At 37.7% G+C, this 17,123-nt stretch overlaps 1 protein-coding gene across 1 annotated transcript in view; it reads right to left on the bottom strand.

The window, feature by feature from the left end:
* Positions 1–17,123, bottom strand: part of LOC120629347 (thrombospondin type-1 domain-containing protein 7A-like) — a 127,572-nt gene that overhangs the window by 14,910 nt on the left and 95,539 nt on the right. Inside the window, exons 3-17 of the mRNA XM_039898270.1 lie at positions 16,870–16,963; positions 15,791–15,898; positions 11,408–11,553; positions 10,927–11,055; positions 9,637–9,842; positions 9,110–9,215; positions 7,978–8,186; positions 7,123–7,315; positions 6,422–6,576; positions 5,820–5,932; positions 5,144–5,253; positions 3,746–3,931; positions 2,940–3,084; positions 2,135–2,233; positions 877–977 (exon numbers count right to left, since the gene is read on the bottom strand). Coding sequence (XP_039754204.1) covers positions 877–977; positions 2,135–2,233; positions 2,940–3,084; positions 3,746–3,931; positions 5,144–5,253; positions 5,820–5,932; positions 6,422–6,576; positions 7,123–7,315; positions 7,978–8,186; positions 9,110–9,215; positions 9,637–9,842; positions 10,927–11,055; positions 11,408–11,553; positions 15,791–15,898; positions 16,870–16,963 — 2,100 coding nt within the window. The remainder of the gene's footprint in view (positions 1–876; positions 978–2,134; positions 2,234–2,939; positions 3,085–3,745; positions 3,932–5,143; positions 5,254–5,819; positions 5,933–6,421; positions 6,577–7,122; positions 7,316–7,977; positions 8,187–9,109; positions 9,216–9,636; positions 9,843–10,926; positions 11,056–11,407; positions 11,554–15,790; positions 15,899–16,869; positions 16,964–17,123) is intronic.

Genomic DNA, 17,123 nt, shown 5'->3' with positions numbered 1-17,123 from the left:
GTATTTACTACAGTTTACAAACAAAACCTATAAGCAGCTAAGTTGTGGGCTTCTTCTTGGACCAGGCCGCGTTTGGAAACCTCGAAGCTTTCGTTTTAAGTTTACGAATTAACTACTCACTACTATGTGCACATTTTGTATGTAATGGACGCACAAAAAGTGCCATCTATGTGCCTAATTTAATAAAGAAATATTTGACATTGACTTTTAGTTTATTTTTGAAGTTATACTTCTTTTGGCGCGTTGAGGAAAACGATGCGCGTCACCGTCACAAAAAATTCGACACCCTGTAGTTAGCTATAAGGTTTGACAGTGTACACTTTCAATTGCCAAAGTCTGCAGGCTCACTACGCTGATTAAATTGATACAAATGTCCAAAAATTTAAAAAAAATATCGTTCCGTGAAACTTGGTGGTCAGATTATGAGTCTATTAATATTCTAAATTTAATTATGTTTATTATGTCCATTTATTTAATTATGTAGAATTTTTTTTTTTTGTTATATTTGAATAACTAATGCTTTATAATAAAACTTTATATGTATTAAATAGCCATTTTCTATTGTTAGAGTCGTTTTGTCTACAAACGTAGAATAAGGTGTAAGATAAAATTATTGAAATGATTTTTATCTTGCTACGTCAAAGTATAACATTTAACGCGCGCGAAAGTACACACAACGTTTTTTTTAATTAGCATTAAAAATAAAAACAATGATAAAAACTTCTCCACATGCTAAAACGCCACAGTAGTGTGCAATAACAAGAAGGACTTTTACTATAGCAAGTTCAAATAAATGGTTGCCAGATATGGTTGTCGATTCATTTACGTTTGCCGACAAGAATTAAATCGTCAATTGGTAAAAAAGGCTACTCTTACCAGTAAGAGGATGATATCTTTTGCAAACATCCATAGGTACGTCACGTCCTGCGACCAAGCACCTGGCAGCCCTTAATGATCTTCCTTCACCACATTCAATACTGAAAAAGTTCAATTTAATTTTAGGTATAAATTGAAAAAAGCATGAAATTGTATATGGTATTACCCATGAACATATTTGGCTCTGGGACCACTTCATGATACATGGGAAAAAAATCGCATATTCCTCAATGAAGGAATATTATCTTCGAATATTGATAGTTTAGCGTCGTTAAACCTTTAAATATTTTTATAAGGAAAAAATGTTATACATAAAAAAAATTGTGTGCGTTATTATTTATCGATGAAAGAGAAAAATATTCCTGGGACTCCACCATTCCATTTAATATTCACTTTTTTTTTTTTTTTTTTTATATAATATTTTAACAAGACGATTTTTATTAATACATAACTATAACCTAAAATAAACTATTTAAAAACTAAATAAAATCTAAAACGTCCTCGAAACCACCGCAGCGAGGCACAGTTCCTAAGATGCTGGCAGCATTGCCCCTCTGGATGGCCAAACTAATTCGTTGGCTAAGGTAACTGCCCGCTCTAGGATCACCGGTAGACTCGATAACCCTTTTCGATAATTCTTTGAAAAGGGCTCTTGCCTCCGGACCCCACGGTCCCAAAGTCTCTACTCCAAAAGGCACAAAAATGAAGCTGCTATCCAGGTTTTCATATTTACGCCTCTTGGCCTGCTCGGCACTGGAAGCAGCCGCACCTACCATTGACGAAGTGGCCTGGATGTGTGATGCAGCTAGGGTATCAACACAAGTTGCATCCCACAGAAGTGACCTTCCAAGCCTCCAAGGTATGAGCGTCATACCATCAGGTCTCTTGCCATCGCTCCGCGCCAAACCAATAGGTTCTAATACAGCTGGTACGTGAGCGGTAGCTAGAGAACGTCGGATGATGTCGTTGATGGTGCTATGGCGAGAGAAGCGACCAGCGCTTCTTGAACAGGAGAGTCCATGGTGACCGTAGGTGTCAACGCTGTCACCGCAGTGGCATATTCACTATTTCATTTTATATTCTATTTAAAATTCATTAATATCACTTTCACATTTTATAAATATTTTCGTTTGTTAAATAGAATAATTGTGAGTAGAAAATTGAAGGTTAGATCAGCACATGTCAATATAACCTTTTCATTGAATATTATAGAATGTCGCAATCTATATAGTATTTTATTAAAAATAAACATAGTTACCCAGGAGGCAGAATACAATCAGAATCGGCTGGTAAAAGATCCAGTGTAAGGTTTTTACAAATACACGAAGGTATGTCGGGATCAGAGGCATCCAAGTATCTGAAAATAACGCACATATTAGATTATACGGTAATAGGCGTATCCAGTGGCGTGCGTACAGGGTATGCACTAAGCGAGCAGATGATATAAAATAGAGGAAATCTCCAGACCAAGTTATAAAAACTTAAGGGTAGGCTTTTAATAACTCGTACAATGGCTAACCATAAGTTTTTTTATAACCCATACCGGAGTTTTTTTCCATTTTATATCATCTGCCATCTTATTGTATCTATAGCTAGGTCTTAGATAACATACAGAAACCGAGTTCATGAATAACATTGATGCATCACAAACTCCTCCAATTTACTAGTGTTTCCCGAACAGGCGGTTAGTCATTCATGCCATTTAGCAGTTGACAGAAATTATTTTACCTCTAAAGTGCTTACGTTTACCATAAAATGGGAGAATGAGAAAAAGTTTATGAGGTAGCAACATTCCGCGGGTGTGAAGTAAGACGTGCGCGGGGAGTTTTCACCGGTTTTAGACATAATGCACTGCATGCAATCATGTTTAAGTGGGTTCTGCATATTCTTAATTCTGTGGGCTAGTGATAGGCATATTAAAAGCACGCAGGCAAGCAAGCATTATGCCGTGAAATGCGACTACATCGACGGAAAGTTATGCAGCAGTCGTAATCTCGAATCGGGGTCGCATGGAAGCAGACTGATACATATTTATGGTATTTAATACTTTTTTAGTTAATTACTTCAGAGGATCGGCGCAAATGACGTCACACGTTAGCGGTGGGGTGACATCGCAAGTGACAGTGCATGGAGCAACGCTCGGTGGCACCAGTTGACCAGCGCACGCTCCCGCTTCTACGCGATGCGAGTCCGATCCACACCATATGCCTGCGGAAGACGTATAGTTGTAATAATCATCATTTTGGTCAATCCATTATCAGTCCACTACAGGGGATAGGTCTTCTCTCAGAGTGAGAATGGTTTGGTCCGTACCACGCTAGCTTGCAAAGTACGCTTGCTTGCTTCACACACCATAATGGAGAACTCTCAGGCATGCAAATTGTCTCATGATGTTTCCCTCGATCAAAAAAACGCATAACTCTAAAAAGTTATAAATGCGTGTCAGAAATTGAATTCCAGCTCTCAAACAAGATAACATAATAATTGTTAATTTTTTTTATGTTGCAGAAGAGCAAATAACGAATTTCTTACTGGCTGCTTCCCGATAGAATCTGCCTTCGAATCCGGAGTGGAAGAGTCACTATGACTAGCCAGATTTAAAATTTAAAAAACAGATTATAAAGAGTACTTGTGTTTGGATTGTCAAAAGCCTATGAGTCCACTGTTGAACTAAAGGCTTCTCCCAATAGGGTTTGCCCATAGTTATAGCACTGGGCAGATGGGTTAGAGATTGCAGTAGAGGGTAGAGTGGAACAGAGGACATCGGTGGGAAGAGGAGGGGCGGTGACAAGGTTATTCTGATCTGCCATCATCGCACGGCACCCTTATTATTAAGAGCAAGTTCTTAACAAGTTCTTCGTCAACTTACTTCTAATCCTGTATCCGACACCACAATGCTGGCCTGGTGGTAATCTGCACGTGCTCCATTCGCCAGCGACCCACGTCGCATCACGGGAACGACACGATCGTGCGACGGGACAGTCTCGCGACTCCTGCAGTGGACCACAGTTGGGACCACCGTGTACTGATCGCACTCGCACTTGTTTGCCTGGATCTGAGAAATCACATAAGTGCATCAATCAATAGTCTATCACAGTCCAATGCTGGACGAAAATCAAATCCTAACAGAGGGGCTTGCCCATAATGTGCTGGGCAGACGGTGCTAGTAGTAGCACAATACTGCTTCCCGTTCTCCTTTATATTCCTAGTCGCCTCGTGAGACACCCGCATTAAGAGGAAGGGTGGTGACAACTGTATTCCACATTCTGTATTCTGTATTTTATATTTAAATATTACGTTTATTTATTTAAATTATATATGTATTTGTATCTTTACATTCTGGTATTTATGTATCAACACTCTTGGCACTAACCCGTTCTGATGCTGTAAGTCCTATCTACAAAGGTTGCCTGTAAGAGATTGCTTGCAGCAATAAGGCCGCCTTTGCACGTCTACATTGTGTACTGTATACTCCTTACTGTTTCTTTTACTGTATGTTATACGTGCAATAAAGTGTTTCTTCTTCTTCTTCTTCTTCTAATAAGCAGTTAGCACACAGCATAAATGCATACAGTTATTATATTACTGCGTTTGGTAATTGAATAAACATAATAGCATCGATTCATTGTACTGCCGACTTAGTAGTATCATTCAAAATAATACAACAAGCGTTCCATCCCCTGTCGGTAAATAGACTCTTAACTAGTCTTTCTAAAAAAATGATCCGATGTAGTTCTATATAGTATCGTCGTAACCAAAATTCTAATAGATGGCGGTGATTTAGATGTGAATCGAGTTACTGTAAAATATATGGTAGTAGGATCATATCTATTCATGTATATCGATGTGTAAAATACAAAAATTCACAGTGAATTGGGTAACGTTTTCGGTTCAAAGAAAAAGAAAGTATTGTGATGTCCGATACCTATATATAAATGTTTCAATGCAAGTTCAAAGGAAGAAAAGGTACAGGGACAGTATCTATAATCTTTGTAAGGTTTCGTAAGGAGATTCGTTCGATGTTTCTCAAAAGTTTTGATTTTTTTATTATTTATTGTTACATTTTATGTACAAATGCACTTAAATTGAATATCTCGCTAAACTGGATAGTAAGTTTAATTTCGAATTGACAACATTTTCGGTTTGGTTTTTTTGGGCTGTGGTCACCTATAATCAATCGTGTCATTTTCAACTATAATCGAATAACAACAAATTTCTGCTAGATTTCCTTAGGTAAACGGAAAATTCCACTGAGTATAAATCATACCACAAGTATTGGGACACGGTGACCACGGCATCCACGCTTCAACTCTACATCCCCGACGGCACCTCACAGTACAAGCGCGCCTGGACGCCGGGCGACGGAGAGGTGCACACCTGAAAAAAAAATTAAGAACCTGTGCTCTTCCAAATTTTCATTAGTGTATTTATATTATAATCTGGCGGTGAAGAACACCAGTGATTAGAATAGTTCAGTTTCAGTACCTATCATTACTATAAAGGCTTATTAAAATTTCGCTAAATTTGATATACTCCGCGAAAAGCAAGAGAATCTGTATTGTGTAATTTATAATTTCTTCCATCCTTATACTCCACACCAAAAATATCTTTGGCAATGTACCCTCTACGCACGTTTCGTTACGAAACCGGAGCATCCTCAGGAGATGTTGCCTTTACAATGAACAACAATCTCCTATAAATTACACCATACAGATTCTCCTGCTTTTCGCGCAGTATAGCAAATTAAACGTAATTTTCATAATATATCATGGAATTCCGCAAAGTAAAGCCTGCTTCTATCCAATTACTAATACTTTTTTTTTTAGACAAACTATTAATTTTCTAGTTTGTTTAAGGAAAAAAAGGTTAAAAAAGGTTATTACAGTTATAACTGTAACATAAATTCCAACCGTTCTAGTTAGCACATTAAAATATTCACTTACAGAGATTCGCGCACGACATCTGCGTTGTTCTGAACGCACATAACGTCTCGGTTCATTTCACCCTCTTCAATGCATGGCTCTTCATCATCGCTTTCATTGAAGGTTTCGCTATCCTGATAAAAGGAAAATTCATAAATAATATGTTTTAAAATTAATTTAAACTTTGTATTATGAAAATAACGGTCTTTAAGATATTTGTATCTCACTACAGTTAATGTGTATAATAGTATATTTATGTATGTATAGATGTTTCAGTTTTGTGAAGCCCTATTGACCGATTTTAATCATTTGTTTTTCGCAAGGTTTCTCTTAGCGAACCAAGTGCTTGTGTGTACGTGACATCATCATTTATTATGATCATTTACTATAGTGGACGAGGAAAGGACGCCATAGGATTAAAGATCTCAACGTATAGATACCAAAAGTATACAATATATGTTTAAAAAAACCGTGGTGAACCTCGAATTGCGGTTGTTGTGAATTTGGATGTTTTTTCACTTCTATTAAGCCGATTTTGAATGGTGTATCCGTTGGCTACATCTCAATGTCCGGAGTTTCATGGGCTGTGTGACATCACCATAAATCAAACATGGCGGACTCACTATTAAATCCGTGTAATTGGTTACTGGCATGTAGTCCTGTCTCCTTCTTTCGCAGGGCCCCCAGGGTGTTGCCAGCCAGGAAAAAGTGGCGCATGCGTGTGTGTTGCAAGTCTCGTTCTGAATCAGTTGATCTTCTGCTGGGCATGGCCAGCCGTCTGTTTAACAATTTGAAATGCTTAATCTAAACCTTTTCAAGAATTGTAGTAAAGAAGAAAAGGCCATTAGTCTATACTAATATTATAAATGCAAAAGTGTTTCTTTGTTTGTTTGTCGTTCCTGAACACCCTATCCAAGCAATCAATAAACATTATTTTTTTCCAAAATTTCACATTTATAATATTAGTATGATAATATTTTTATTTCACTACCAGTTAGCCCATGACCGACATCTCGCCTGGTGAAAGTGATGCTACAGTCACAAGTTTCTAAGATGGCAGCGTGCTACCTGTTAGTTTAGTTTCTACAAGCCATCGTACCGGGACGCTAAGTCGCTTGGCGGCACGTCGGTACAGTGTTAACTAGCTTCGACCGAAGCCTCAGACGATACTACAGAAAATTCGGAAATTATACTTCTACCACTACCTCCACTTATAGGACCATTGCACCAGGAAGGTAGTCGTGGGTATTCTTGGGTAGGTAGTGATTCTATGCATTAAGAACATGCCCCGAAAACTTTAGAATTTTCATGAATTGTTGCTTACTCGGTGCGGCATGAGCAAGTATGTGTCTTCGCCTAGTCCTAGTGGGTCTGGAGTGGCCGGCTGCAACACACGGCGCGGAGCACGGCGTCCAAGTGCCCCAAGATGAAACCACGCAGTCGCCGGCGCAAGCGATGCGACACTTTTCACTTCTCGCCGGAGCGCCGTTACCGCACCACGCACGCTGCGCCTCTTTCTATAACATTTAAAATTATTAACTCCTTAATTATTAAGGATAACATGATAATAAAAATCCTCTCCTGAGGATGCTCCGGTTTCGGAGCGAAACGTGCATAGAAAACTGATTCTGTTTGGTGTGGGAATACATATAGAGGATTGAAGTAATTATAAATTACACCATACAGATTCTCCTGCTGTTCGCGGAGTATAGCAAATTAAGTTCAATTTTCATAATAAAAGACCCGGTTACGTTTGTTGTGGTCTCTTCATAGACCCAGGCCGCGTTTAAAACCCACCTAGCTTTAATTTTAAGTTAACGGATCTTCTTATACAATAATGGTAACATACGAATATATAATAGGTATGAACGCTACATAAGTGACTTTTGTAGGTCTACATAAATAAACAAGTTGAGAATTCGAACATATTATAATTTATCACCATCATATAGTAGGCTTGTCGCAGTGCTAGAGCTTTTTGTGGCAGAGCTCGTCCGAGGAAGTTCTATCAACATGTTTATTTCTGCCTATAGACAGCATTTTTACTGTGTTCCGGTCTGAAATGCGTGCGTGCCGGTGTAATCATAGGCACATGAGAGACTAGAACCCAAATTAAATTATTTATCAAGGTACAACTTACTGCATATGTGCAATAATTTTATTAGCGATTTGTACTAACTCCATCATGTCCTATGCACCGGAGTTCTCGAGTACGCCTGCCTGGTCCGCAAGTGGTGTGAGGTTGGTTCAGCACGCAAGGTCCCCAAGACAACGCTTTCCAGGCGGCACATCGTGGTGTGGGGCAAGTTCGTTTCTCCTCCAGCGGAGGGCAAGGTGCACCGCCCCCTGACGCAGCGGCCGTGACGCGACGGCGACGGACGCTGTAACCTGTGCACGAATACAAAATTCATTTATTCCCAGAACGTGACTCCTAAGTGTTGTGATCATCGGTTGCTGTAATCTGTGCAACGAAATCATAAATTCGTAATTTATTTAGTTATGTTTAGAAATGCCAGTACAGGACAGCGGATTGGAGCAGTTAGCAGCGACCCTGCTTTCTAAGTCAAAGGCTGTGGGTTCTGTCCCCACAACTGGAAAATGTTAGTGTGATAAACATAAATATTTTTCAGTGCCTGGGTGTTGATCTTTAAGTTTTTATGTATATTATTCATAAAAATATACATCAGTTATCTTAGTACACAAGCTTACTTACTTTGGGGCTAGGTGGCGATGTTTGTGTTGTGGTAGTATATTAATTATTTTTTATTTTCACTAGTTAATTCCATTTTTAAACGTCAAGCTGTCTGTTTAGAAAGAGTCACTACACTTTTATTGATCATCGGAAGGTATTCTACTGAGGAGAAGCCGCCAAGAAACTCAGCAGTTGCTTTTTTCCAAGATCATTTTACAGTTTAACAATCAGAAGCCGTCGAATGTAAGAAAAATTTAACAGATAAATGCTGACAAAAATGCTAAAAATGACATACTTAAGGAAATAACTGATTTTGAGCGATATTTATAAGAATACAGATATACAATACATAGCCATGTATAAATATTATAAATATCGTGTTTAATACACATATATACCATTTATATTGTGTTAGATGAAAGCGGAGCGGCATTAACAAATTTGAACAAAAGTCATTTGTTATTTGTTGTTTGTCATTTGTTTGTTGTTAAACATGAACTGCGGTCCTAAGGGGGAAAACAGTGTCCGAATTCCTTTCAACTTATAAAACAACTGTTGAGTAGGAAGTTCGCAGTAAAAATATGTTGTATAGGTACCTATATTTAACAGATTTTTTTACCTGTGGTTGTTAATTGCTGCACGGGGAAGAGAGGGCATCCATCGGTTGGCTGACATGCTCCCCATTCGCTCCACTCTCCGACCTCACAATCGCGTGGACAAGGTACCTGATAAAGCCCAGATTTTTTTTAAAAATCGATTTTTAAATCAAGCTTGAAATTAAAGAACTAGATACAGGCGGATGTAAAGGTGGCCTTATTGCTGCAGGCAATCTCTAACAGGTAACCTTTGTAGATAGGACTTTAAGCAAGAGAACGGGAAAGTATCAAGAGCTAATATTATATATATCGACTTCTGTAAAAAATACCAATTTCCTTAAGCATTTAAAGACTACATGGCTAGTTGAATGTTAAAGATTTCTTGTTAAAAATTTAACAATCCTTAAGCTTATCATGATAAAAATATTTGACTGAATTTTTGTTATGACGCAAACGGAACAATAAGCTCTACAGTACCAGTTGTATCGTAAAGTAAGTAAGTCAAAAACTGATACCCTGGTCAAACACGCTTTACAATACGTTTCCTTACCTCACAAGGCTGCACTAATGTAGGCATCTGCGCATGAGCGCATTGAGCTGAATGCAACGCTCGTCCGTCAGCTCGTACGCACGTCGCTTCACGTCTTTGCACCCCGCCTCCGCAACTCGACTCTGTTTCCTTATCAATTTCGTCGGATTCGTCATCTTCGTCGTAGATGGCGTCGTTGTCGTCAGCGTCGTCATCATCGTCATCAGCTGTTAATATAGCAATTTACTCATTACAGTATTACGATATTTTAAGTGCAATATTTTTTTTCTTAAGAGATAAAAATGTGATAACAGTTCAGCCAACATTTTTGTAATTGTTTTTGGGTAGATTTATTCAAATTACTGTCAGGGATAACATAATATTATGAAAGAATGGTTCTTTGTCGTCATTCCAATTGATAGTAGTTTACTGCTGGATATAGTTCTCTTAAACCATACTTTACAGTTGTAAGATCTAAGATATGTGCCCTAACAGTGGCTTGTGATCCAGTTCCAGAGGATTAAGTCTCCCGTAGGAAGTGAGAGCTCTCAAGGCCGGGGCCATGTTCGTGTGCCTTATGTCTGTGGTCAGATCAAATAGGGAGTTGAAATATAGAATCTGTGGTGTAATGTCAATCTTAGTGTTAATCTATGTGTTGTGAACGGTTAACGTAAATAAGTCATGTTAAAAAATCAAAAAATGCATTGTAATAACGTACGTTAAAAATTGTAAAGCTTATTAAAGTCTAAAGAATTAAATATACGCTTCTGATTTAACAGCAGTGCTATTACATAGTAATATTTAAATGGAATTGAATGCCTTAAGTGTTAATCCAAATGGGTGTAGTGACAACTTTCCAGTAGCCTGCTTGATTTCGTTTGTGAAAGCAAGGGTGTGCGAACGATGTGTTATGGGTGTGGTCGCTATTTCAATATCGCGGGACTGGCATGGTGATTACGTATCTCGCGACAGGCGTAAATTTCGCGATCACTGCTGTCAGACGTCACTTTTTCATACAATAAATATACGAGACTTTGATCATTTCTTTACAGTGTTTACGCGAATTTGAGTCCACAAATTGGCTTCTATGGTAAATAGTCAATATTATAACATTAATAATTTTGTTTGTTCATGTACAGTTCTAATAGTTATGAGGTCAATGAATTAATCAATGTTTGAGAAGGTACTGGCCCCTAAGACACGGGCTTTCCTAGTTTAGGAGTCAAGATATATTTGTACTGAGTTTGACGAATATAGATTTTTCTTTCTTCTTTAATGAATAAAGAATCATACCTTATTAAATTTACTTACATGGCGCAGCCGTTGCGGGTTGTTCCACAGCCACTCGGCACGGACCCCAAGGCCCTGGTGTCCAATGCGCACTCGCTTCCATCACTGCGGGTCGTACTTCCTCAACTACTTCGCATTCCTTACCACCTCCTATACCATATTAATAAAAGCTTGGGTGTGAATTGGTCTAATTTCATAGCTTAATATGAAAGGTAAATGTATGCTGAGGAATTTTCTTTGATATGACTTTACTAAGGTACTTAGGCAAGCCGTTAGGGAAAACGGGCATTATTGTCACTTATTTAAGTTCAAATCTTCATCTTCAAAGACCTTCGACAAATCTTCAACAAATGAGACCAATTAGCTGACAAACATTTCAAATGGAAAAAAAACCTTTCTTATTTTGTAAAGAAAAGAGCGAGGGTTCCAGAGATGATCTTTAAAAATAAAAAAACATCTGAAGCGAAATCGATTTTTATCTCTTTACAATGTTTATAAATACCTTGTGGCAATCTCCTAAGCCGTCGAGTACGTACGAGGGCGCCGTCGGATCGGGGTCTCCATGGCAACCATTCGGCTAACGAACAGTCCTCTCGCATCACGCAGACGCGAGTCGTGCCGATATTTGCTATGGCTATACCACAATACCTATAAAAATACAGGAAGCATTTATTTTATGTTCCTACTTAGTATTAAATCAATCAATAGCCTTAAACAGTCTACTGCTGAAGTAAAGGCCTCTTTTAACGGCAGTGTTTGTCCATAATCTGGGCAGATGGGCTGGGGATCGCAGTAGATGGTAGTAGTAGCACAGAGGATGCTACTGCTGACTGACGCAGTGGGCAGCGACCCTGCTTTCTGAGTCCAAGGCCGTAGGTTTGATTCCCACTACTGGAAAATATTTGAAGAAGAAGAAGAAGAAGAAAAGTCTTTATTGCACATACAAATATAAAACCAGTTTAACAAAAAAAAAACGATAATATACATATGCACAAAGGCGGCCTTATCGCTTGAAGCGATCTCCTCCAGACCGAGGAGGACCGACCGAGAACCTTTGGTTGAAGAAACATATTAGAGAAATTTGAGTGATAAGCATGAATGTTTTTCAGTGTCTGGGTGTTTACATGTATAATTTAAGTATTTATGTATATTATTCATAGAAATACTCATCAGCATACTCAGCAGCTACACCCATAACACAAGCTACGCTTACTTTGGGGCTAGATGGCCCGTTCTCCGTTATATTCAACTAGCTGTTGCCCGCGACTTCGTCTGCGTTTGATTTTGTTTTTAAAGTATTCAGTATCGCTAAGCCTTAAATGAGTATAGTTGTATATACATATAACATGTGACTGTCAATTAATTATAGACAAATAATTTGCAATAAAATAAAATTGTGACTTTACTTAAAGATCTAAGCTATCCTATCTCTTAAGTTGGACCAGACTGCTTACGGTGTGCCAATTTAATTTAAAATCGGTTCAGTAGTTTAGGAGTCCATCGCGGACAAACATCGTGACAGGAGATTTATATATATTAAAATTAGTCACCGCCAGTCACAGTTATGTCTATATCTGCCGTCATTAAACGTCACATCGGCTTAAAAATATGATTAGTACAATATATTGCAATTAAGACGGTATAGAGGAAGTTTCCCAACGCTTACACACACTCTAAGGAGCTTGATTGGAGTTTTAATGTTAAAAGCACAGTAATCTTCTGATCGTGGATGGACCACTCTCTCCTCAATTACACCTCTACTTATAGGGATGCCAATAATGCAACTTGATGATGCGAAATAACATAGCAACTGTCATGCCATGTCATAGCCGCTTTAGAAAATGCTGTCTAGTGGCTTCAGAGGATAATGCACTGGGCTGATCAAAACTGCACTGCTTTCGATACCAAAGTTAATACCACCACGACGCAGAAAGAGAGGGAGAAAGAGACACAGAGAGAGAGACAGTATATGAATTGTTATTAACTATGTCTTATGTGCTGTTGCTGGATCTGCAATGTATACTCCTTACATCCAGCAAAGTAATAATATCATTTTAATTAATAAATAGTTTTCTTGCAACCAGCACGTTGGAATTTCAGAAGACGCAATTCTGTGGTATAAAAGAAAAGCAGACAGCCGGAAATAAGTGGAAAATGTTGTTTTACACACATTATATCTCAAAATATTATAAACTCGAGGCTTACGTACTCAGCGGGAATTGACAGGGTAACAAGTTGTGAAGCAATTGCTGCTTCACTTTTAAGCTCAAAAGTAGGTCAGAGTTACACGAGTAAAGCGCTAGTTCATTTTAGCAGCTTAGCAAAAGTATGGCCAGCCAGCATTCATGGTATATCCTTATTACAGTGCTGGTACAACTGATTAGCTTGATACTTCAAAATTCTGTCTGTTTGTTTGTTACCTATATACCTTTTTAACATACTTGGCACATTATCAAAGGATTTCCTCAGGATCAATCCTCGGGATTTGGCAAAATAGTGTTCGTTATAATAAAAGCGTAGTAAGCGTAGAGATAATTTGCGTAGTGGACATAGGATTCTTTTCTAGGAAAACGGACGGTTTCTAAGGTATAAAAAAAAGCTATTAATTCATATATATGTAACATGCATGCTGGGTTATAAGAATGTTACATTCAACACCAAAACTTGGCCACAGTAAAATATTATAGTTTTAAAAATAGAACTGAATATAGGATATTGAAGTAAGGTATATATTAGATCTAAAACTATAAAATACAGAAGAGTTTCCTCGTAAAACTGTTGGAAATAGAGCCGTTAAAATAGATAGACGGCAATCGATCAATATTGAGCGACAATATGTCCCAGTTTAGAAGGAGGTATCATAAAAATGCACGACGCGAACAAACTTATCTACTTAGTTGAAGATCCATGATGAATATTAAGCTGTTCTGCAAGTTTTAAGTAAAGAGACCAGAATACTTAATCCATATCCTCACTTATATGGATTAAGTATTCTTAAGTGCTATTGATTAGGGGAAGGTACCTATTGGTTTAATATAACTGCCGTTCTCCCTAACAGGTAAGCCCACAACCATCTTAGACTGTATCATCACTTAGGTGAGATTGCAGTCAAGAACTAATTTGTTTTGAAATAAAAAAAACTAAAGTTTTTTTGTTAATATGTTTGCCCTTCCTTTACGCCCTAACTTAGCAACCAAATGAACTTGATGTTTCGCATGCAGTTAGGTGAAAGGACGGAGAGTAATATAGGCTACTTTTTATCAAAGGAAAACGTCACGAGATTAGTAAAAAACAGTAATAAACGGCGATGAAGAATACGGCAAACAGAAATCAATCTAACTATCTATTTATAGATAAAACTTTTAAAATTTATAGATATAACTATTTAGACTGATTTTTAATTATTCGTAGATAAACTCTATTGGAAAGAAGAAAAAAGGTAACTAGAAATAAAAACAGCTAAGAGTACAGAACCAAGAAGTTTAATTTAATATATGTCAGGGGCAGACCCTAATTTGGTCTTGATATAAGATTGAGGACCTATGAATGAATTCGGGAATGGTTTTCCTTAAAAAAATCTTAGTACCAGCTCGGAGTCAAGAAATAATTGGTGTTTGCAGAGTTCGTTATACCGTAAATAATAATGGATAAAGCTCACCAATTTGGAGTAGTTTGATAGGTCTATGCTCTAAAACCCTCACTCCTATGGGAGAAGAGCCTGTTCAAAGTAGTGAAACGTTAAACAGGAGATTATGATATATATCTCTATATATATCTCAATGTGTGCACCCTAGTTCTAATTTGATATTCTACGTAAAATTTCTCAATAAAAGGAGAAATCTCGGAAAGAAATATCGGCCAAGCGAAGTTTTCAAAAGATCCTTCCAATAAATATAAAATATTTGCGTTGCGGAGCTCTATTGCGATATGAATAGATATAGATACATTTTCTCCGCCAGACCCGTTTGCTCGGAACTTTTGTTTGTCTATAAGCAGTTTGTGTGCTCTATGGCAAAATTTTATGGCTTTTTATGAAAATGCGTAATATGAAATATCTCTTTCCATTTACGTTTCCATCGTATACACTTTGCTGACGTTTGCAAAATGTAGATACCTAACGAGAAAGATTATTCAAATAGTTAACCCAGGCGTACTTAGACAACAGTCCAGTATCATTAACCTGCAATATCTATTTCTTTAAACTAGTCGTTGTACTGGTATGATAGGTAGGTCTACAGAATGCGACAGACGAGACCTATTTGTCTTGTTTTTATTTTTGATATTACCGCATTTTTCTACCACTCTGTGCTTAAAATTTGACAAACTATATTGTTAGAAACATTGGGTTAGGTTCTCATAAATAAAATACAGTGCACATATTTAAGAGTTATTTATTTACTTTGTACTTCGAGATTTATTTTAGTTACTACTATAGTACTAGGTAAACATTTTTCATACTAATACTTTACTTTCGCTTTATTTAAAGCAGGTACTTATAATTTATCATAGTACCTGCCGTCTTAATAGGTTTGGATAGTTTTATAAAGTTTAATTATCATGCCTAAACTTTAACCGATTATTATTTTGTCACAATGGTGCTTATAACGGCTTCTAGCAACTAGGTTTAATGTAAAAAGGTTTAATGTAAATCCGAGTGCGGATTTTTAGACTTTCTGGGTAATTGGCTTAGGGAAAGCACTCAGGCATGCAGGTTTCCTCACAGTGTTTTCCTTCAACGTTAATTAGCACATAGCTCCAAACTGGTCATGCCAGGGTCATCGAACTCGGACCGCCGAAAGGGAGACGGATATCTTATCCACAGCAGTTATGAAAATTGTTTTCTTCCTCTTTTAAAATCTATATCTATCGTTAAATTTTTACTTACAAAGGCTCGATGAAGCTGCCGTCTTTCTTCCGACACTGAACCTGGCGCCTCTGCAGTCCTAGCCTCGGTGTATGGACCAGGGAATCAGCTTCAAGTCGTATGTTGAACCTGTATACAGGACAGACAATTTATATTAACGTACACACACATATACAGCATATTAAGAGTACAATCCATACACGAGTACATTCTAGGGTGTAATAGCTAAAAATGCAAATTACAGCATTTTATTATTATATATATAGTATATTGTAACATTTTAAAAAGGATTAATATTCTAAAATTCTAAGTAGTACACTGTTAGTTTATGAGCAGTTATACTACCCGGGTTGGTTGAAAGTTGGTTGGTTGTGCGTAAACCAACAGGCTGGATGGACTTTTAAGTCCCCTTTACAGTCCTTATCCGTTACGCTATTCCTATTATTAAGAGCACTAACAACATGCACATTACACGTTTTTAAATATAGCACACACGCAAAAACATGGACTGATATGCACGTCAATTACAAGCTCACATAGCATTGACAAAGCGTTATCTAAACTTAATTTGACAAAAAATTTAAGTTTTAGAGTTTTTTTCCTAAAAGCTATGGGTGAGTCATGGAAGATATCGATGCCAGTTATTTTTTTTGATAACTCGTTGTATTTCGCACATATACGTATAATAGGCGCAGGTATACATATACGTATAATTTCCGGCAGGTCTCTCTCCAGGATGACAACTATGAAAGCAAGGTACCTATTAATTTGACCAAGATCAGTGCTCATTTGTGCAACCGCTAGGTGCGTCAATTATTACTATAAAAAAGCGTTCTCGCCCCGCATCAGACTGTCGTGTGGTAACGGCAGATACAGTTTTGACCACCCTTCTTCATACGGGTGTCGTTGGAAGCTACTAGGGCTAGGCTACTAGCTTTATTCCAGCAGTAGACTGTTACAGGCTTTTGATTATAATCTGCCTGCAGTTACCGCACGATTGCTGTGTCGGACAGACTAGACTCCGTTGGCCTTATACACCTATGTAGGTACGGAGGCGTCTAGACACCTTCTCTATAATATCGGTATGTATTTGTGCCAACCTTTCAATAGTTTTCGTGTGATCCCCATCTCCCGCAGTGCAGTCGGTCCAGCTTCCAACGTAAACGGTGTTATCGCCATCGTTTACTACAGGTTCTGAAACAAATTATACATTAAATTATGTATATCTTATCCATTATGTTACCTAGAAACTTATAGCTTAACTTATAACTAAACTTATTACAGTTTTGTGTTACAGTAACTAACGTACGGTAAGTAACGTAAAGTGGATAAATAAATAAATTTTTGATAACTA

Source organism: Pararge aegeria, chromosome 14, assembly GCF_905163445.1.
Source record: "Pararge aegeria chromosome 14, ilParAegt1.1, whole genome shotgun sequence".
NCBI classification, from domain to species: Eukaryota; Metazoa; Arthropoda; class Insecta; order Lepidoptera; family Nymphalidae; genus Pararge; species Pararge aegeria.
This window is presented reverse-complemented; position numbering and strand designations above follow the sequence as displayed.